We start from the raw sequence: 19905 nt of genomic DNA, 5'->3' as shown, positions 1-19905 counted from the left end.
ATTGGAATTGGACACCTTTGATACCTATATTCGCGTTTTAGGGAGCATAACATGGGTTTGATAACTAATAGGAATAGGAGGGGCCTTCTTGTCTGGTGCCCTGGGCTAAAGGAAAAGCATTGAATGGGCAACCGTTTATCCTAACGTTCGCCACCGGGGCTGCGTAGAGGGCCATCACCATTCGGATGAAATTCTCTCCTAGTAGGAATTTGCGGAGTGCCTCGTGTACGAATGTTCAAGAGACCTTGTCATAGCAGCTCCGATGGCCATAGCCATGGTCGGTGAGGACATTGAGCTTTTTTAATGGCGTGGCAAAAGACACAGATGTTGTGAGCAACTAGCCTGTTTGGGTTTGGCAATGATCTTTAGGAACACTTTCTCAAGACTTTGTGCCAAGAACTTGGCATATATTTTACAATTGGTATTAATTAACGATATTGGCCTGTAGTTGTTGACGTCCAATGTATCTTCCCTTCTTTTGGAATAACTGTTGTGGACTCTGTGGTCATGCCAGAAACGTGGCCAGTAGATGAATATGACTGAAACACGGAAAAGAGAGGGTCTGCTAGAATGGCAGGGAATATTTTGTAGAAGGTCACTGTATACCCGTCCAGACCTGGAGCCTTGCCTGGCTTGAAGGATTTAACGGCTGAGTAGATTTCTTTAAAGGTAATCAGGGCATTGAGCAGGGATCTGTCCTCTGCTGGGGCTGATGTGAGTGAGCAGGAGTTCAGGTATAAAAAATGGAATTGTTTGGATTTATTGTGTTGTTTGGAGTAGTGAGGTCTGAGTAGAAGTTATGGAAGACCTCCAGAATCTCAGTAGGGGGGTTATTGTGAGGTCTGTTTTGTTTTTAATGGCTGAGGTGATGATTTTGTTTTTGTATTATTTCAGATGATTGGCGAGAGCCTTCCCAGTTTTGTTTCTAGTGGTCGATTTTTTGGCATTGATGATGTCCACCCATTTCTGCATTCTAATACTTAATATTGCAGTTTGCACAACTTAGGGATGTCATGAGACCCAGATGAACGTTTGATGGATTCATTTAGGGACTTAATCTCCGATATGATAGATTCAAGACTTTTGTTCAGGGATTTGTTTCTGGAAGCAGCTAGGTTCATGAAGGTGCCCCTGAGATTGCCTTTAGGGCATCCCACGTAACTGAGTCTAAGGTGTCACATGCTTTGTTTTCTTGCAGGAATTGTTGGGATTGTTTTGCTAACTTTGGATTTGGATATGTCATCCTCCATGAGTGGATGCTTAAGGAGAAAGACTTTTGAGGGTGTTTGGGTATCTGTGGATGAAGGCTAGGGCGATATGCATGCATTGTCACTAATTAGTATGGGCTCAATTTTGGGATTCTGTGCCGCAGGAACTAGAGATTTATCTATTAGAATGTAATCAATTCTTGTGAAGGTATGATGTGGGGAGGAGTAAAATGCGCAGACATTGCCACTCAGGTTGAATAATCTCAATGTGTCAATTAGATTGTTATTCTTGTAGCATAATTTCATCTATGTGTGAGACCTACTGGTGTGAAATTTGTGTGCGAAGATGGAGTAGTTTCTTACCTGTAACTCCAGTTCTGTGGTAGGGGTTCCTCTGTTATAGTCATAACCATGTAAATAGTCCCGCCCATGTGCGTGGACCCCGGAGCAATCGAAATAGTCTCTTAAGTTGTCCTCTTCTGCAATCCTGCATAGACACTTAAGAGAAAATTAAAGACAAATAATGCAGCCTGAAATTAACAAGGCTACACTGGCCAGTACTTCATCCTGAAGTGAAAAAGGATAGCCAGATAACACTGAAATTTAAACACTTTGATAAGTTTCACACATGGAGAAACTCCCCTTCACAAAAAATTCTTTGTCATGATAGAGAGGAAGGGTTGGACAGACAAGCCCCATAGGCTGCCATTATGCGTCTGTAAATGGATACAGTGCCTTTAAGGAACCCTCCACAGACCCTCTGTATTCGATGATGCACAGCCAAAGGCTAGTTACTTACAGTTCTTTTTGAAGGTGTATAAAGCCAGGCCTGTAGCATTCAGGATATTATTGTTTCATCCACCGGGGAGGAGAGCGGGTTGCTTATGACTATAACAAAAATACCCCTACTACAGAACTGGAGTTACAGTTAAGAAACTACTCCTTCTGTAGTAGGAGGATCTCTGTGTATAGTCATTATCATGTGAATAGAATGGCAAGCCCATCCCAAACAAACCAAAGCCAGCGGTGGAAGAAACAGACAGAACCACTACTGTGCAAATAAATGTCTCAGCGAAGCCTGCCCAGCCTGAGCACCTGCCCTGGCATCAGAGTCCAGGCAGTAGTGTTTGGACTGACTTCCAAGTGGCAGCCCTACAGATATCTGCAATGGGGACATTGTGCAGCAAAGCCGCTGTAGCAGCTCTACCACTGGTACAGTGAGCCTTAGGCTTACCCCCTAGAGTCTTGTTAGCTTTCTGGTAACACAGCTGAATACAGGACACAATCCACCTAGAGATGGACTGTTTAGAGGTAGCAAGACCAGTCCTGACCAATCCATAATTAACAATAATTAATCCGATCTATGAATCTCCTCAGTCTTATCTAAGTAGAATTTCAACACCCTTCTCACATCAAGGGAATGAAGGGACCTCTCTGCCGGAGAGGAAGGATGCTGAAAAAACGTGGGCAAAGTGATCGTTTGATTCACATGGAAATCTGACACCACCTTAGGAAGAAAGTTTGGGTGAGTTCTCATGACAACCTTAGATGCATGAAACACAGTATAGGGCTCTTGGCAACAGAGAGCCTGGATCTCACTTACCCTGCGAGCCGACGTTATAGCCACAAGGAAAGCTGCCTTCCAGGATAGATGCTGTAGAGAAGCCTTATGAATAGGTTCAAAAGGCTCCCTCGTTGGTCTAGACAGCACCACATTAAGCTCCCACGGAGGCGAAGAACGCCTAATGAGAGGAAACACCTTCTTCAAAACTTCCAGAACATTTTTGATGACTGGGATTTGGAAAAAGGAAATTTGTGAAGGGCATTTCCTATACACAGTTAAAGCTGCTCGGTGAACCTTAATGGAATGAAAATTAAAGCCAGATTGAGCCAAATGCAGTAAGTACGGGAGGATGACATCCTCCTTGCAGGATGTAGGGTCTGCACCCTTAGACGTGCACCAAATGCAGAATCTCTCCCATTTGTATGCATAGGAAGTCCTTATAGATGGAAGTTTTGCTTCTTTTAATATCTCCATGCAGTTCTGAGGAAGATTTAAATGTCCATACTGCACTAGCTCAGGAGCCATGCTGCCAAATTCAACAATGAGAGGTTGGAATGCACCATCTACCCTCCGAACTTAGTGAGAAGGTCCGGCCGACAAAGAAGTCAAAGATGTGACAGACGAGACCAGTGTAGGAGGTTGGTGAACCACCACTGCCGAGGCCATTCCAGAGCAATGATGATCATCCTCGCCCGGGACTGGGACAGCTTGATCAACACTATCGGGATCAGGGGAATGATGGAAAAGCGTAGAGAAAGCTGTTCGACCAGTTGTTTCACAGTGCATTCCCCAGCATCCCCGGTTGGTAAAACCTGGAGCCGAAGTCTCGGCATTTGCTATTTTCTGCGTTGGCAAACAGATCGATTTCTGCAGTGCCCCATCTTGCGAAGATGTCTCTTAACACCTCGTAGTTTAATACCCATTCGTGATTTTCTTGAACGAGACTGCTGAGCGAGTCTGCCTGAGCATTCTGCACACCTGACAGATGAGTCACCGTGATCGTCAGGCCCCTGGCCAGCAGCCAGTTCCAGATCGTCTGCGCCTCCCGAGACAGTGTGCGCGATCTTGAGCCCCCCTGCTTGTTGAGATAATACATCGTTGTTTTGTTGTCCGTCTGTACAAGCAGGGAACTGGTGCGGAACGACGGCTGGAAGGCTTTCAGCGCCAAGTGAACTTCTCGGAGTTCCAGAACGTTGATGTGATACATGGACTCTGTCTGGGACCACGTCCCTTGTATTTGAAGGTGTTCCAAATGCACTCCCCAGCCGTGAAGAGACGTATCTGTCACAATGGTTCGAGTCGGTATCTCTTTGTGGAACAGAATCCCTCTGAGGAGATTGTGAGATGAACACCACCACTTCAGAGACTGGACAGAGTGTGGCGACAGTTGGATCCTGTCCTCCCGCCTCCCTCATTTTTGGTCCCACTGATCCTCTAGACATTCCTGCAGAGGCCGCATGTGGAGGCGTGCATGTGTAGTGAGAAAGATGCAAGAAGCCATCTTACCCAGGAGAGAGGACACCGTCCTAACCGTTGCATAAGGAACGTACATGAGAGTCTGAGCCTTCCGAAGGATCGATAGGCGTCGCTCCTCCGAAGATCACACGCTTGCCTGGAGTGTATCGATGGTACGAAAGACACTGAACAGGAATCAGGACAGACTTTGACATTGTGCTGTGAAGACCCAATCGGTTCAACAGAACAGCCGTCCTGTTGAAATGTAGCTGTGATTCCTGAAACGTGGAGGCTTTGATCAGCCAGTCGTCCAGGTACAGATTGACGAACACCTTGTTCTTCCTCAAGTGCGCTGCAACCACCGCCATGCACTTTGAAAAAGTCCTGGGAGCCGAATGGAAGCACTGCAAATTGCTAGTGATTGGTGCAGACTAGGAACCGCAGGAACTTCCGATGCTTCCTTGCAATGGGCACATAGAAGTACGCGTCTTGCAGATCTATGGCACATCGCCAGTCCCCTTGATGCAGCTGAGGGTAAATCTAGTGCAGAGACAGCAACCAGAATTTTTCACTGCGAATCCATTTGTTGGCTTGCCGCAAATCGAAAATGGGCCCAAATTCGTTTTTGTCCTTTTTGCGCACCAGAAAGAACCTGGAGTACAGACCTTTTCCCCTTTGAGGAGGAAGAACCAGTTCTCTCGACCTTTTTCTTAACAGGTATCGGCCTCCACTTGAAGTTCGCGCAACAGGTATTGTGAACGAACTGGTGGAATAGATGGAGGAGGGCTGACGAAACGTAGACAGTATCCATTGCGAACAATATTCAGCACCCAATTGTCCAGAGTTATTTTTCTCGACTCTGCCAGGTAATTTTTAATACTTCCCCCCCACGGGAGTGGGTAACAGAAGAGTGAGAAGTAATCTCTCAGGGCTTAGAACCAGCGTGCCCTTGTTTTCCGATGTGGACTGCTGGTTTCCCCTGCTTCTCGGACGTCTCTGAAAGGGCTGCCACTGAAACTGCTGCTGCTGTCCAGCCCGACATCCCTGTCCGCGATGGAACCGTTGGGGAGAGTATCGCCGTTGGTAGAGTCGGAAACTCTTATGCTGTTGCTTAGGCTTCTCCAAGCCAACAGCCTTGAGGGTCTCAACCTCTGCTTTCATACGAGCCATTTCCTCATCCGCATGGGAACCAAAGAGGGTGGAACCCGAGAATGGCAGGTTAGAGAAACGTTGCTGAGCCTCAGGTTTCAGGGAGGTGAGAAGTAACCATGAATGGCGCCGCAGAGTTACACCATGACAATATTCATGAGCTGCCAGGAGAGAGGTGTCCGCAGCCGCACTGATGATCTGATTGGAGACCATCAGACCCTCATTGAGAACCTCCTGAAAGTCCTTGCGTTTGTCTCTAGGCAGGAGTTCCACGAACTGATAGAGAGACTCCCACAATGGGTCATACCGGCCCAAGAGAGCCGTCGAGCTCGCTGCCTTCATTTAAGTGGCTGCAGGGCTGCAGACTTTTCTCCCCGCAGAATCAAGTCTATGGCTTTCCTTGTCCGGTGGAACTGTGGTCGAAGGGGCTGTAGCGTGCTGCTTCTTTGCCGCCAGCACTATGACTAAATCCGGAGGGGGATCCACCCGCAGGAATGCAGGGTCCAAGTCCGGGGGCCTGTATTTCTTTTGAAGTCTTGAGGAAGTCGACTTCATTGAGGCAGGCGTCAGAAACAACTCCATCGCCGGTTCCTCTAAACCGGGTACCAGAGGAAGAAGAGGACGAGAGATTTGCTTCCGTTGTAGTGTCTCACAGACGTGGAAGGGGCAGGCACAGACAGTGCAATGCCCAGTTTCGCTGCTCCCCTTACCAGAACCTCCTGAAACGTGGTAATGTCATTGACCGGTGACACCCTCGGAGGTGGGGAATCCGACAGAGTCCGCGAATATCTCCCTGCACTAGAGGACTCCGTGTCCATAGCATACCTGGAACGTGACCGCTTGTGACGATGACGACGGCGAGATCTGGTTGAAGACCGGTGCCGGCTGCGAGAGCGATGTCTCGGCCGGGATCGAGATCTTGGCCTTCTTGGCACCGCCGGGACCACTGGCACTGGTGTCCTAGGTCACAGCAGCGGCTGACAAGGAGCCACAGGCTGAGCTGATTTCGGTGACCTAGTTGGAGAGTAGGTCCTGGAGTACTCCGAGTCCAAAGTATGAATCACCCTCCTCCACTTCGGGCAGGCCTCGAAGAGGAACCTCTGGAGACAGTGCCCCTGGACAGTGAACGTCGACGCCGTCTTGACCTTGAACTCCCAGATGTGGAAATGCTGACCACAGAGGGTGACAGGCTCCTTGACGACGAGCTCTGATGGCTTCTCCGCATCAACTTTCTTGTCGACTGTCTTCTCGCCGTCGACTGTCTTCTCGCCGTCGACTGTCTCCTCGCCGTCGACTGTCTCCTCGCCGTCGACTGTCTCCTCGCCGTCGACTGTCTCCTCGCTGTCAACTGTCTTCTCGACCTCGACTTTCCTCTCGACGTCGACTTTCCTCTCGACGTTGACTTTCTCCTCAACGGCATTGATCTTCTCGTCAACGGCGACTTGCACATTGATAGCGAACGGCGGTATCGCCTTGACTGCAAGCGCCGATGTCTCCTGTGAAGTCCTCGACGTCGACCTCGTCTGAGGTCTCGACGTCCTTCCTCTCGACGTTGATCTTCGACGTCGTTTAGACCCAGAGCCCTCGGACGACGGGGAGCATATGGTAGTCATACCTGGCCTCGACGTTGTCGCCTTTGACGTTGACCAGGACCTGCGTCGTTTCTGAGCCTCCTTTCTATTGGGGTGCCCCCCAGACGCAGACGCATGGGTTGTAGAAGAGGAAAGGCTCTCTCCATGCCCACCTGCAGCGTGTTGTCTTCTCTGTTCCAGGCCTTGAAGACGAATCTTCTCCCTGTCACGGAGGGTCCTCCTGGAAAATGACTTGCAGATGACACAGGAGTCAGGAACATAAGTTGAAGGCAGACAGAGTATACAAACCCTGTGAGAGTCCGACTTCCTGTCACATTTGGGCACCTGTTAAATAAAGATGGCATTTTGACAAGAAAAGAGTGGCTAAACTGCCCCAAAAAGACAGCAAAATGGAAGTTAAAAGCCTCAGACATCGAGTGAAACACTCAAACTATCAAAAAAGCTCGAATATTGAAAGTTATACCACTAAAGGTAGAGCTCAATGCTCCAGGGTCCTAAAAGCAGGAGCCGGAAAAAAGAACTGAAAGTATCTAGCCTTTGGCTGTGCATCATGGGATACTGAGGGTCTCTGGAGGGTTCCTTAAATGCACGGTATCCTTTTACAGACACATAATGGCAGCCTATGGGGCTTGTCTGTCCAACCCTTCCTCTCTATCTGGACAAAGGATTTTTGTGAAGGGGAGATTCTCCATGTGTGAAACTTAGCAAAATGTTTGAATTTCAGTGTTATCTGGCTATCCTTTTTCACTTCAGGATGAAGTACTGGCCAGTGTAGCCTTGTTAATTTCAGGCTGCATTATTTGGCTTTGATTTTCTCTTAAGTGTCTATGCAGGATTGCAGAAGAGGACGACTTAAGAGACCATTTCGATTGCACTGGGGTCCCCGCACATGGGCGGGACTCTTCACATGATTAGGACTATAAACAGAAATCCCCTACTACAGAATCTATATACAATACTGTCCCTTTGGAAGGTTGAACCACCCCCCCCACCCCCAATGATGATGCCAACGTTATCTGGGAGGAGAAGCACATATCTAGGTCCTGCCAGAAGAAGACAGAGTTATTGTTGCGATCACAGATATTCACTAAAGCCATCTCCCTATTATTCTTTATTGTCCTTGTGATTAACCATCAACCCTGGAGGTCATGTGAGTGGGAAAGGACGGATATCCCAGATTTTCCTGCGAGTAAGGTGATGACACTTTTTTGTTGTTGTTGTGGTTGGGGAGAGCAGTGTGTCCACTACCCAAAGGCAATAGAATCTGGCATCTTAGGCTTACTCAATATTAGTCTCTTGTAGGAGAATAATGTCTAATTTCAGTTTATTGCAATAATCGGGTATTTTCTTTTTGTTTTACTGGATGTGAGAGACATTTAGTGTTTAATGATAGGATTCTGATGTAAGCCATCGATAGTGGAAAAAACTGAGAGGTTAATGGAAAGTCGAGGATGGAGTGCAGAAGGTGTGGCCAAATGGCACTTATGGAAGGCAGGACCATATCTGGTCGCCGGAGGGTGCATGATGTGCCCTGATGTTTTGATGGAAAAACCTGCTGGCGATCCCACTTAGCGCGGACGTGAGTGAGGTACACCACCTCGATGACTTGGATTCTAGGTCGATGGCTGGTGATTGTGGGAGTGAAATCATGGACCATGGAAGATTCCTTGCAGACCTGCCTGGGGGACGTACACCTCAGGGAAACCATTGAGTAGAAAGGGGGTTTAGATGGGGGTAAAGGAAAGAGGGGAAGGAAAAGGATGAGAAAGTATAAGAGAGAGGTGAACTTAAACTAGAACTCTAAAACCTATCATCCCACCACCCAACCCTTGAAATGCAGGTGAACCACATTTCCCCACCCTATCTAGAAATGAGCAGCGGAAAGAAAGCCATGAGAAGGCCGGGCCTAAACAATGGAAGAGAAGCTCCACCCTAATGGTAGGACATCCTAGCTTAGAATATACAATTTGTTATAGACACAATATACATGCAGAAATACAATAACTTAACCATGCAGTGGTCCTACGAGACATTACTAGGAGGAAACAGTAGGGAAAGTAACATTTGTGAGTAAGCAACCTATTTGCGATGCCTATAGTGCAGAATAGCACTTTGTCTGAAAGCGGAAGGAATCATGCTAAAGCATGCACAAGAGTACAAGAACACCATAACATCAAAGCAAGTAAATATGCACATAAGCTAGCATGTACGACAAAGCACTCAAACACGAATTGTGGTGCAAGGCATCAAATGATGACGAGCAGAAGCCTGTATCTCAAAGACCCTCGGTTCAACCCATCTGAAGTACAACACCCAATGCCTCACCTCAAAATGGTGGCCATATCGTGACGCTACATAATTTGACATAGTGGTGCAAGGCATATGGGGGAGGAGCCGTGTTAAACATGTGCAAAAGTACAAGAATGCTATAAATTGGAAGCAAATAAATGTGGACCAAGGCAAGCACATGCAACAAAGTACTCAAAGAAGCACAGAGGGTATTACAGGGTTAGAACTGAACAATATTGTGAGACAGTTACAAACAGTATGAGCCGAACTGGTGCATTAGTACAGTGTTAGACTAGTTGTGACAAAGCATTCAGGTTCAGGACAGCTTTTGCAAGCAATACACAGACAAACAAAAGCACAAGAACGAGTACTCAAAGTGATCGGTGTGATTGGAAAGGCCGCTTAGTTGTTGGCCAAACATGGTAGCGCATTGATGGGCTAGGTGAAGTCTGGAATGGTGGTCAACATGGATGACCTAGGAGGAGTAAAGTCAAATCGACATATTTGTTTGAGTGGCTCTGTTCAGAATGGCCTGAAGGTCGACAGATGTACAAAAGACTATTGCTTTGCCCTCAAAGAACATGCAAATTCTTGCTGGGCCGGTGAAGGAGAAGGGAATATTGCACTCTCTCAGACTTGATGCAGTGCCAAAAAGCCCTTCCTTGTGGCTACAGTTTCCTTTGAGTAGTCCTGGGCAATCATTATGCGCAATCCGTTCCATACGACTTAATTGATTTTTCCTCATGTGGGCGAGGAGTAGTTCGGTGTGACAGTTACGCAATGGTTGAAAGAACATTATTCTTGAGTGAATGGAGAGACCAGGTGCGGAGTTGGGCGGTCTGATCAAAGGGATCATGTGCGCCCATTCAATTTCAAAGCCTTTGTTGCATTTGAGGCCCAGTGTGAGAGGGATCCAGGAATTCAATGCAAGAGTTGGCATCTTTTTCAGCATTCTCAGGTAGGCCAAATATACGTAGATTTCCTCTCAGGTTACGGTCTTCGAGTTCAGCGAGTTCTCTCACCATCGTCTTCATTAAGCGTTATGAGAGGTCTAAACAACTTACAGTCGAGGTATTGGAATCTTCCATTGAGCTAATTCTAGATTCGGACTTGGCGAGTCTGCTGGAGAAACCCACATCATGTCGTCGCAATGGGCCTGGATATCATGTCTCATAGCATTGGTGCTGGATTTAGTGTCTTGGGCTAATTGACGGAGAGCACCCAGGCGCTGAATGACTTCCATGTTGGCGGATATATCCCCTTTTTTAATTAATTAGAGAGTCCAGGAATGAGGGGTGAGGATAAGGTTGCTTGTGAGGTGCTTTGTTATCATTGTGTTCTTTGAGATCTTTTGATTCTTTCCACTTGTGGTCAGCCATTTTGGGAGAGAAGCAGCATGTGGGTTGAAGTATGAGACCGCTCGCTGGTAGATGCAAGTACTGTGTCAGTGTGATAACCGTGAGGGGACACGAGACACTGGAAGGGCATATGGGGAGCACAGGGTAGCTGGGAAAGTCCTCTATTGAACACTGCTTGTTGTCCGTGCTATGATTTACTTACTGTTTGTTGGTCATTGCATGCTTGTTTGCCTAAAGTCTCTTTGCCTGTTGGTGTGGATTTCTGGGGGCTGCCCACCTGTCAGCTACGGCTACTTGACAGAAAGGAGTGCAAGAACAAGGTTGAGATTAGGGTTGGGGATGGAGACATCTTGTAGTTTACATCTGAAGGAATGTGCGCCGCAGTTGTTTACATTCTTACTGTCTTTGGGAGCTGCGCGGGAGGCCCAGCAATCAGGGCATCGTAATGTTTAGAAGTTATACAGGCCCCAACATCTCCGCTGGAAAGCAGAAAGGTGGATACTGGATGTGCGGTGTCATGGCGCACGATCAGGAGCAGGGATTGCAGAGCGGCGCTGGAGCAGATTATGTGCGTTGCATGCGTTGAGTTTAAACTTGTCAGGCCTTGGAGGTGCTTGCTGCCGCTCCTTACTGCTACTGCCGGTGATGTGTGGCTGCAATGTGAATCAGAAATGTGGAAGTGCGGCTTGAGTGGTGTTGACCCCACAGTTGAAATGTTGCAGGAGTGTGGAGGCTGTATGTCGACTGGTGCAAACGGTTGCGGATCATAATTTTAGCGTGGAGCGAAAGGTCAGTGGAGAAATACTCTCCCAAGTGGCGGACACCATCTTGAGCACCAGCACCATCGGAGGACCCAGGGAGGTAAAAGATAGATTTACGGTCATTCTGCTCATTGAAAACATTGTCAGAAGCACCACCAATATGCTGCACTTGTCTAGCTTGTAGGGTGGTCGCTTCTTTGTCCGGATGGCCAATATGAGGGTATGAAGTGAGTGGATGGAGCCCGCAGCCAGCAGTCTAGGCAGCCATCGCTCTCTGGCGTATGCCACGCCTCCATAAGGCTAAGATTCGTATCAATTTTTAATATGTAAAACCTTTTGGTAATGTGGCCAAAAGGACTATCTACGTTGTTAGGTGGTGCAATGACGGATATTATTAAAGCATATGTAGGGTGTGTGAGGCACCTTTAAAGAGAGCTCCTGTTCAGGTAGAAACGAAATCACAGAATTCCATAAGGCTAAGATTCGTATCAATTTGTAATATGTAAATCCTTTTGGTAATGTTGTGGCCAAAAGGACTATCTACGTTGTTAGGTTGTGCAATGACGGATATTATTAAAGCATATGTAGGGTGTGTGAGGCACCTTTAAAGAGAGCTCCCGTTCAGGTAGAAACGAAATCACAAAATATTTGTGACACTGAGTTAGTTTAAATAAGATTATGAAGAGTTCAATAGGTAACACGTTATTCAATAACCGATGATGAAACAGTCATTCCCAGTACAAAATCTATTAAGTATTTGGATCGAAATAATAAGGCCCATAGTAGCGCTTTATCACTCCAAGTAATACGCTTTTCAATTACCCAATTTTATGGTTCTCAAGTTTTCCAGCTACAATGGACTAAAGACTGAGATGGCCTTGCTGGGATACAAACTTGCAGGTGACAGTCTATGACAGCAGCAAGCACTAAACTCACTGAGCATAATGCCAGTTTTAGTAGGGAGATGATTTTCATGTGCTATTGGTCAAGATAATTTATCAGTAACAAGCGGACCTGAACTATGACAATATTTACATTTGTATTTCATTTTTACAGCTTTAGTCTTACTTGTACCTAGAGATATGCTTTTGAATGTTATTCTTCTCCTTATTCAGAACACAGTCATCATTTTGAATATATTCCTATATATTAAATATAATTCTACAGTACTATTAGCCTAAGTCATAATTAGTCTTGCATATGTATATTGTTGTTGTATATGTGTGCAGTGTACGACTGTAGGATAACACAACACTCCAAAGATTTGCTACTGGTGTCTGTGTTCTACCAGTATCTCAGAGACTGTTATCCTGCTGTTTCAACTTCGCATGTACATAACAGAAAACCCCGAGGCATTTGATAAGCGGTGAACTTCATTGCAGAATGCGTTACCAAATACATAAAATAATTATTATGCGTCAAATAATGACCATGATGTCCATTCACTTACTTGCTTTGTTATCACATCAAGTTCGATTATGCAACCAGGTCGAGCAGTAGACTGCTGGCTCACAATGTTAAACACCTCACCAATCAGTTTCTAGGGCAAAGGACCAAATCAGGTTAAACGCACACATGTAATATCATTATGCACTTTACAGATAAAGTATACGCATATACTAGTAACCATCCACTTTTCATTTTGCCATAATTCATTTAAAAAAAATTTTCAGCAAATGAAAACAATAGTGGGCTTGTATACTGAGTCTTCAATTGAAAAGTATGTAAAATTGGGCAAAGAGCTATTACATGTCCAACTAAAAATACAGGTGTTAGAGAAAGAGTTGCAAAAACACTTTTGAAAAAATAAATCTATTTCCAATTGCAAAACAGAAATGTAATAGGGTACCAATTGCTTTCTGTATTAAACACCAACTAAATCACAAGTTATATGTCTGTCAGTGGCAACAAAGCTGAACTCCAATTATTTCACGTACAATATCACGTTTTGACAAACATCTTTCATTTATCCCCCCAAATGAATGCGGTCATAAAATGAGTTGTTTAAAACCGCCACAGCTTTGTAAAGTACTAGCAAGAAGTAAGCTGGATCAGGAGCACCTGCATAAAAGCAGACATTTTGGGGACCAGGCACTAATATTAATTATCAGGCTTTGACCCAAATCCAGAGAAAGGTGGGTAAAAAATAAGAAAATGGAAGGAAGAGACATTCAGGAAAATATTGGGAAGGTAAGAGAGCAGGGATGAGAAGGAACATGCAAGATTAAGATAACACAGCCAGAAACGTAGGGTGGTGGAAGAAAGAGGCATGATGTGTAAACTAAACTTGACAGCACCAGTTGAGGGCTTCTAAACGGCACTATTTTTTAAAATTACATACTGATGGTCAGTTATGGCACAAGTGTACTGGTACAACAAGTAGTTTATTGAAACACTCCAAAATTAGACAGTTATGGTAGTTCTGAACAATAATAAATGGTACCAGACCAAACCTACCCTAGAGTGCTGCATAGTACACAGTATAAGCCAGGATGACATTCAAACACCCGGAAACCATTCACAAAGCACTCTGAATAAATGTACAATGATCCATGTAGAAACATGCATCATGAGACGAGCTTGGAGATATCCACTGTCTTGGAACTAATGCCTTCGGAGGCACTGCTTGAGGGTCCTCATGTGCCAGCATACATGGCTAGCCAATAGAATGCAGGAGGCCAGCAGACTGAGGAGGCGCAAGACCATCAAGACTGAAATGATTAATCTGGGCTGAAACATTGGAATTACAGCCTGAATATCTTAACCACTCTGAGGAGGAAGGAAGGCTCGACTTGGTGTTGTGTTCAGCATTGCCTCTATGAGCAGGACGCGCTGAGAGGACACCAGGTGAGATTTGAGCTTAATGATTGAAAATCCCAGATCGAAAACCACAACTGTCACCTGCAAGTGATTTGAGGAGCCAATTGTGCTGATATGGCTATACTGAGATTCCCACCGTTCTGAGATGGGCTGCAACCACTGCCATCACCTTCATGAAAACTCGGGGTGTGGAAGTGAGGGCAAATGGAAGGACAGCAAATTTGTAATGATTAGATCCTACAATGAGCAAAGATGCTTCCTGTGCGGCAGCAGAATAGGGATGTGAACGTAAGCATCCTGCAGGTCGAATTACACCATCCAGACTTCAACTTCCAGCACCAGGAGAACCTAAGCTAGAGGCAGCATCTTGAACTTTCCTATTTGAGGAACCAGTTGAACATCCTAAGTCTAGGATCAGACGTAAGCTACCGTCTTTTTAGGGAATCAGGAATTATCAGAAGTAACATCCCTAATACTTTTCCTGCTCTGGAACCAAATCCACTACCCCCTTTAGGAGTAAGGATTGGAGTTCCTGTTACAGGACACGCAGATGGTCTAACAGCAGTGTGTATGCAGCTGGGAGAAGGAAAGTGAGGGGTTTGCTAAAGGGTACGGCATATCCATTTTCCACAATTTGTAAAACTCTGAAGTGATGGTCTTCCAGTTTTGTAGAAAAGAGGACACCGTTTCTCAAACAGGTATTGTATGTCCCAACAAAATGGAACTAGGGCTGCTTTCCGGCTGCAGTGGAAGAAGGGGAGGAGAAGAAAGAAGTTGCACAGCATATTGTTGATGCCCATGAAAGGAGAAGCCTCTAATGAAGCAACAAAACCTGTGGTCCCATCTACAGTCCTGGTTGGGACTTCAGACCAGGAGAACCAGCTGTGACCTTGCTATACTGAAATCTTTCTAGTGCTCAGTCTGTAATAGCTCCAAAGAGATACAAGCTGTCAAAAGACAGCCTATTAGCATATTATGGAAACTTGGTGAGAAGCCAGAATTCCTCAGCCAGGCATGGAGTCTATGAGATATTCATGTGCCCATTGCTCTTGCCACAGAATCTGCTGCATCAAGTCCAGTGTGAATTAATTGCAGTGCCGCAGCGTGGCCATCACATCAGAACTCTGTCAAATGAGATTGCATGTCTGTCTGTAAATTAGGGATGATCGATTGGCCGAATTCACTAAGGTTTGAAACACCCACCAAGGAGGCAGGTAGCACTGAAAGATTTTGGAGCCATACTACCTGCTGAAAACATTTTCCTGGCATACTACTACATTCTTTTTAGACTTCCGGTCTAATGGTGTGGATAGACAAAAATATGGAGTACATTTTGAGGAACAAGAGGCCTGCACTACACAGCTTTTTGGAGACCGATTCGAAAATAGGAAGTTGCGGTCTACAGTAGCGGGCTTATAATGTATTCGATAGATCGTGAAACTGCTATAGAAGTAGTCAGCTTTTCCCAAATAGCTAAGACTGGTTTTGTTAGGTCCTCTTTAAAAAGGGAGCAGAGGCTCTGATGCATGGGCCAGAGAGTAAAGCACCTCAGTAGCAATATTTGACTTAGCTTCAGTTCACTTCATGGTAGAGATAGGAATAACATATCAGCTTACTTATTATTGAGTGGTAAGATGTAACCTCTGGTGGAGTGAGACCAGTATGCAATAGTAATTTCCCATTCAGGGAAAGTATTAATGCCATTCACCTCTTTCAAGCCTTTAAAGTCAGTAACTATTGTACGCTGACCTATGATGTCCTCTGTCTGCTCAGAAGGATAATCATCACCACCAAAGAAAAACCTTTTCATCTCCATCAATCTTTGGGCCTTTCATCTGGAGTGGTGAAGCATCAAGGGAAGGGGATTCTGGCTTTGGAGTTGCGGGATGCAATGTCCTTGGCATTTGCGCTACATAAGAAGTTAGTTGCAGTGCCAGTGGGGTCGTATGGGGCATTGGGATTGTAAATTCTGGCTTCAAAGGGGAAGAATATGGAAGTACCAGAGTCATTTGTCACGGCGGTGTCTTCAGCAACGGAGTCGTCCAGTTTAACGGGGACATCAGCAGAAATGAAGTGAAAAGGTAAAGATTGGTAAGGCATTGGAAAGCTGATCAAAGAATAGGCCATAGGTGAAATGGGACCGGGGGACCCGATGGGAGAACGGCTCAATAAAATAGTGAACACTGCATTCAAGAAGTGAGTCAGATTTGAACCAGGTGTTGGGAATTCTAGGTACTGAAGAACACGCTGGGGTAATGGAGATGGCACCACAGGAGGATTTGGAGACAGTGTCAGGTCAGTAGAAGTCACAGGTGTCGGTCTTATTGGAGTTGATGGTATGGGCATCAGGTAGAACTCTTCACGCTCCTGAAGGTTTCAATGATTTATCTTTCAAAGAATGACAACGTGATTCATGTCTATTCTTCTTCTTATGCTTCCTCAAGATGACTTTGGCCAATGAGGAGAAGGAGATTTGGATCTTGGTCAAGACTTCCTGCGGCCCGACGATCATCCTGTGCTTTAGCCATAAACATTTTGATTTCTAGGTACTTTAATGCTTTAGGAGCATCTTCTGGTAATCTTGACACGGGTCAATGTCGTGGTTGAATCAGTGGACCCAGAGACATATAACATGAGAGCCAGTGAAGGACATGTGACCGTCACATTCTCTACAGGGCTTGAACCCAGACCTTTTTGGGAGACAATATGAAAGAAAACTGCACCTAACAAAAAAACGATACAAGAGAAATCATATACAAAAAAGACAGACTTAAGAGTAAAAGAGTATCAATGGTGCGGAAAAATGGAACTGATGTCAGGAGACCGACGGAAGTGCTTATGGCTCCAGTGACATGCGGTGCTGCATGCAGAGCCGTGATGGAGCCGGAATCCCCTACCGGAGTGGAAGAGCTATGGAAAAGTTTCCAGATCCAGACTGGCACCTGGGATATTCGAATGGGGAGGAACCTAAAGTGACATCGGACTACTGATGTTTTCTTCAACATTTTTGCCAACAGCAACTCTTCCTGTTTGTTGTGTAGTAAGGGTTCCTAATCAGCGAGATTTCCCTCCAACTCTTTTGTGCCAAGAAACTCAGTTGCGCCTGCTCTTACACAAACAACACCATTAGAAGACAAACGTTGTTGGTGCTTCTAAAGTAAACAAGGGCACTGTGATTGGAGCGGTACCTATTTCCTTTTTGCAATGGGCAAAACAGCAAAGAAGCCCCAAAGTGAAGTTAAAACAAGCATTTGCAATGCAATCGATCTCGCATTAGGAACGTTTGAGCTATTGGTATTGTAAATGATTTTTTTTTATTTATGTATTGGTTTTGTAAGTAGCAAAATTAATAGCTTTGTCATTTGCAATGCCAATAGTTTTAACTTTTGCAAATGTGACACCTATAGCATTTTAATGCAATATGTGTTGTATTTACGTGACTTAGATGTATTGATATTGCAAATAACAATGGCTTTTAATTTTTTCAATAATGAATACTTAAATAAAAGTTATTGTAATTTAGAATGGCAATAGCTTAAACTTTTGTAAATATCTTTTGTGAAGATTATGTTCAGTGTATTTTATTGTGACGAAAATCCAAGAACAGAAGTGAAATATTAACATCTTTTTGTGACATTTGGAATAAAGCTTGAAACATTGAGAGAACATATTTGAACCAGTTGTGGTTGAATGGTTGCACAGATTGATGCTGTGGTGGCGCTGAGTGATGTTGTGGTGGCGACGAGTGATGCTGTGGCATTCAGTGATGCTGTGGTAGCACATAGTGATGTTGTGGTGCCCCTGAGTGATGCTGTGGTGACCCTGGGTGATGCTGTGGTGGTGCTGAGTGATGCTGTGGTGGTGCGATAGATAGAGTGAGGGCGATAGATAGTTAGAGGGAGTGCGATAAATAGATAGAGGAAGGGCGATAGATAGAGGGAGGGCGATAAATAGATAGATAGATAGATAGATAGATAGAGTGATTGATGGCGATAGATAAAGTGAGGGCGATAGATTGCTGGACAGATACATAGAGTGAGGGCGATAGAGTGAGGGCGATAGATTGCTGGACAGATACATAGAGTGAGATCGATAGATAGAGTGAGGGTGTTAGATAGAGTGAGGGCGATAGATAGATAGAGTGAGGGCGATAGATAGATAGAAAGATAGATAGAGTGAGGGCGATAGATAGATAGAGTGAGGGGATAGATCGATAGAGTGAGGGCGATATATGGCGATAGATAGATAGATAGATAGATAGAGTGAGGGCAATAGATAGAGTGAGGGCAATATATAGATAGAGTGAGGGCGATAGATATAGATAGATAGATAGATATATAGAGTGAGGGAGATAGATAGATATATTGAGTGAGGGCGATAGATAGAGTGAGGGCGATAGATAAAGTGAGGGCGATAGATCGATAGAGTGAGGGCGATATATGGCGATAGATAGATAGATAGATAGATAGATAGATAGATAGATAGATAGATAGATAGAGTGAGGGCGATAGATAGAGTGAGGGCGATAGATAGAGAGAGGGCGATAGATAGAGAGAGTGAGGGCGATAGATAGAGTGAGGGAGATAGAGTGAGGGCGATAGAGTGAGGGCGATAGATAGATAGATAGATAGAGTGAGGGCGATAGAGTGAGGGCGATAGATAGAGTGAGGGCAATAGATAGATAGCTAGAGTGACGGCGATGGATAGATAGATCGATAGATAGATAGATCGATAGATAGATAGATAGAAAAGTAAAGTCTCACTAAAAGGTAGAAAAAATATCGATTTCATCCAAATTGTAAGGTGGGATTGTGCATGTCAGCCGTTAAAACGCTGCCCAAAGTGGCATTACAAGGTAAGGGGGCAAGGAGAGAAGTCATAACCTCAACGCTGTATATGGAGTATAGTCGGTTGTGGAAAACAACGAAAGAGGAGCACCAGATGTCGAACATGAACATTAAAAGTAGCAGTGGTGTACACAGAGTAGTGCTGTGCTATGAGGGGCAAGGAGAAGGGAGGCACCCTCCCAGCAATGCAAGGAGTATGGTATGAGTGTGGAGAACGAGAAAAAGGCACATGTGGAAAATTTAAAATGTTGGTTGTCTTGTCATCCATATAGCATCCTTTGTTGCAAACAGACTGTTTCTATAGTAGTGCTGACAATAAAAGTGCCCTTCTGGTACCAGCGAAAGTATCTATAAAAAAAACAGAGGGGGGTGGTATGAAAATTAATAAACCAAAGCACCAAACGTAAACAAGTTGAATGTGGCTGAAGATCAGCCCTATGTTTTCCTCATTTAAAAACAAAAAATGAAAATGATGGTCATGTATACACATACCGATTTAAGAAGTGGCAAGTGTGGACGCATGCAGACCAAAAATGAGACGAGAAGTGTCCTGCATCCGTGAAATTGATAATTAGAGATCTATTGGCACGCTTAAATTAGACAAAGAAAACAATCTCCAACAGCTGCGCCAATGCGGTACTCAAATACGGGCAGTACCTAGCTAGTCAAAGTGGAACATACCGGGTAAGTAACAGCATGACACACCCTGGTGTTGAAAGAGGGTATAAAAGTACACATGAGGCCTTGATAAGTCTAAAACCAAAGACACAAAGAAATTCATGTGTTGCTGTGACGTGCTGTCATGACGGAAGGGCAGTCAGATCAAGTCAGATTCGAAGTGCGCGGAGCGCTCACCTTCAGA

At 45.1% G+C, this 19905-nt stretch overlaps 1 protein-coding gene across 2 annotated transcripts in view; it reads right to left on the bottom strand.

Moving 5' to 3' along the window:
- DMXL2 (Dmx like 2) overlaps positions 1 to 19905 on the bottom strand; it is a 1907871-nt gene that overhangs the window by 1552219 nt on the left and 335747 nt on the right. For both annotated transcript variants that reach the window (XM_078684818.1, XM_078684819.1), the window contains exon 14: positions 12827 to 12916. In XM_078684818.1, the coding sequence (XP_078540944.1) occupies positions 12827 to 12916 (90 nt within the window). The remainder of the gene's footprint in view (positions 1 to 12826; positions 12917 to 19905) is intronic.

Source organism: Lissotriton helveticus, chromosome 3_2 (assembly GCF_964261635.1).
Source record: "Lissotriton helveticus chromosome 3_2, aLisHel1.1, whole genome shotgun sequence".
Classification (NCBI taxonomy): Eukaryota; Metazoa; Chordata; class Amphibia; order Caudata; family Salamandridae; genus Lissotriton; species Lissotriton helveticus.
The sequence above is the reverse complement of the archived record's forward strand: the minus strand, read 5'-3'. Positions and strand labels throughout refer to the sequence as shown.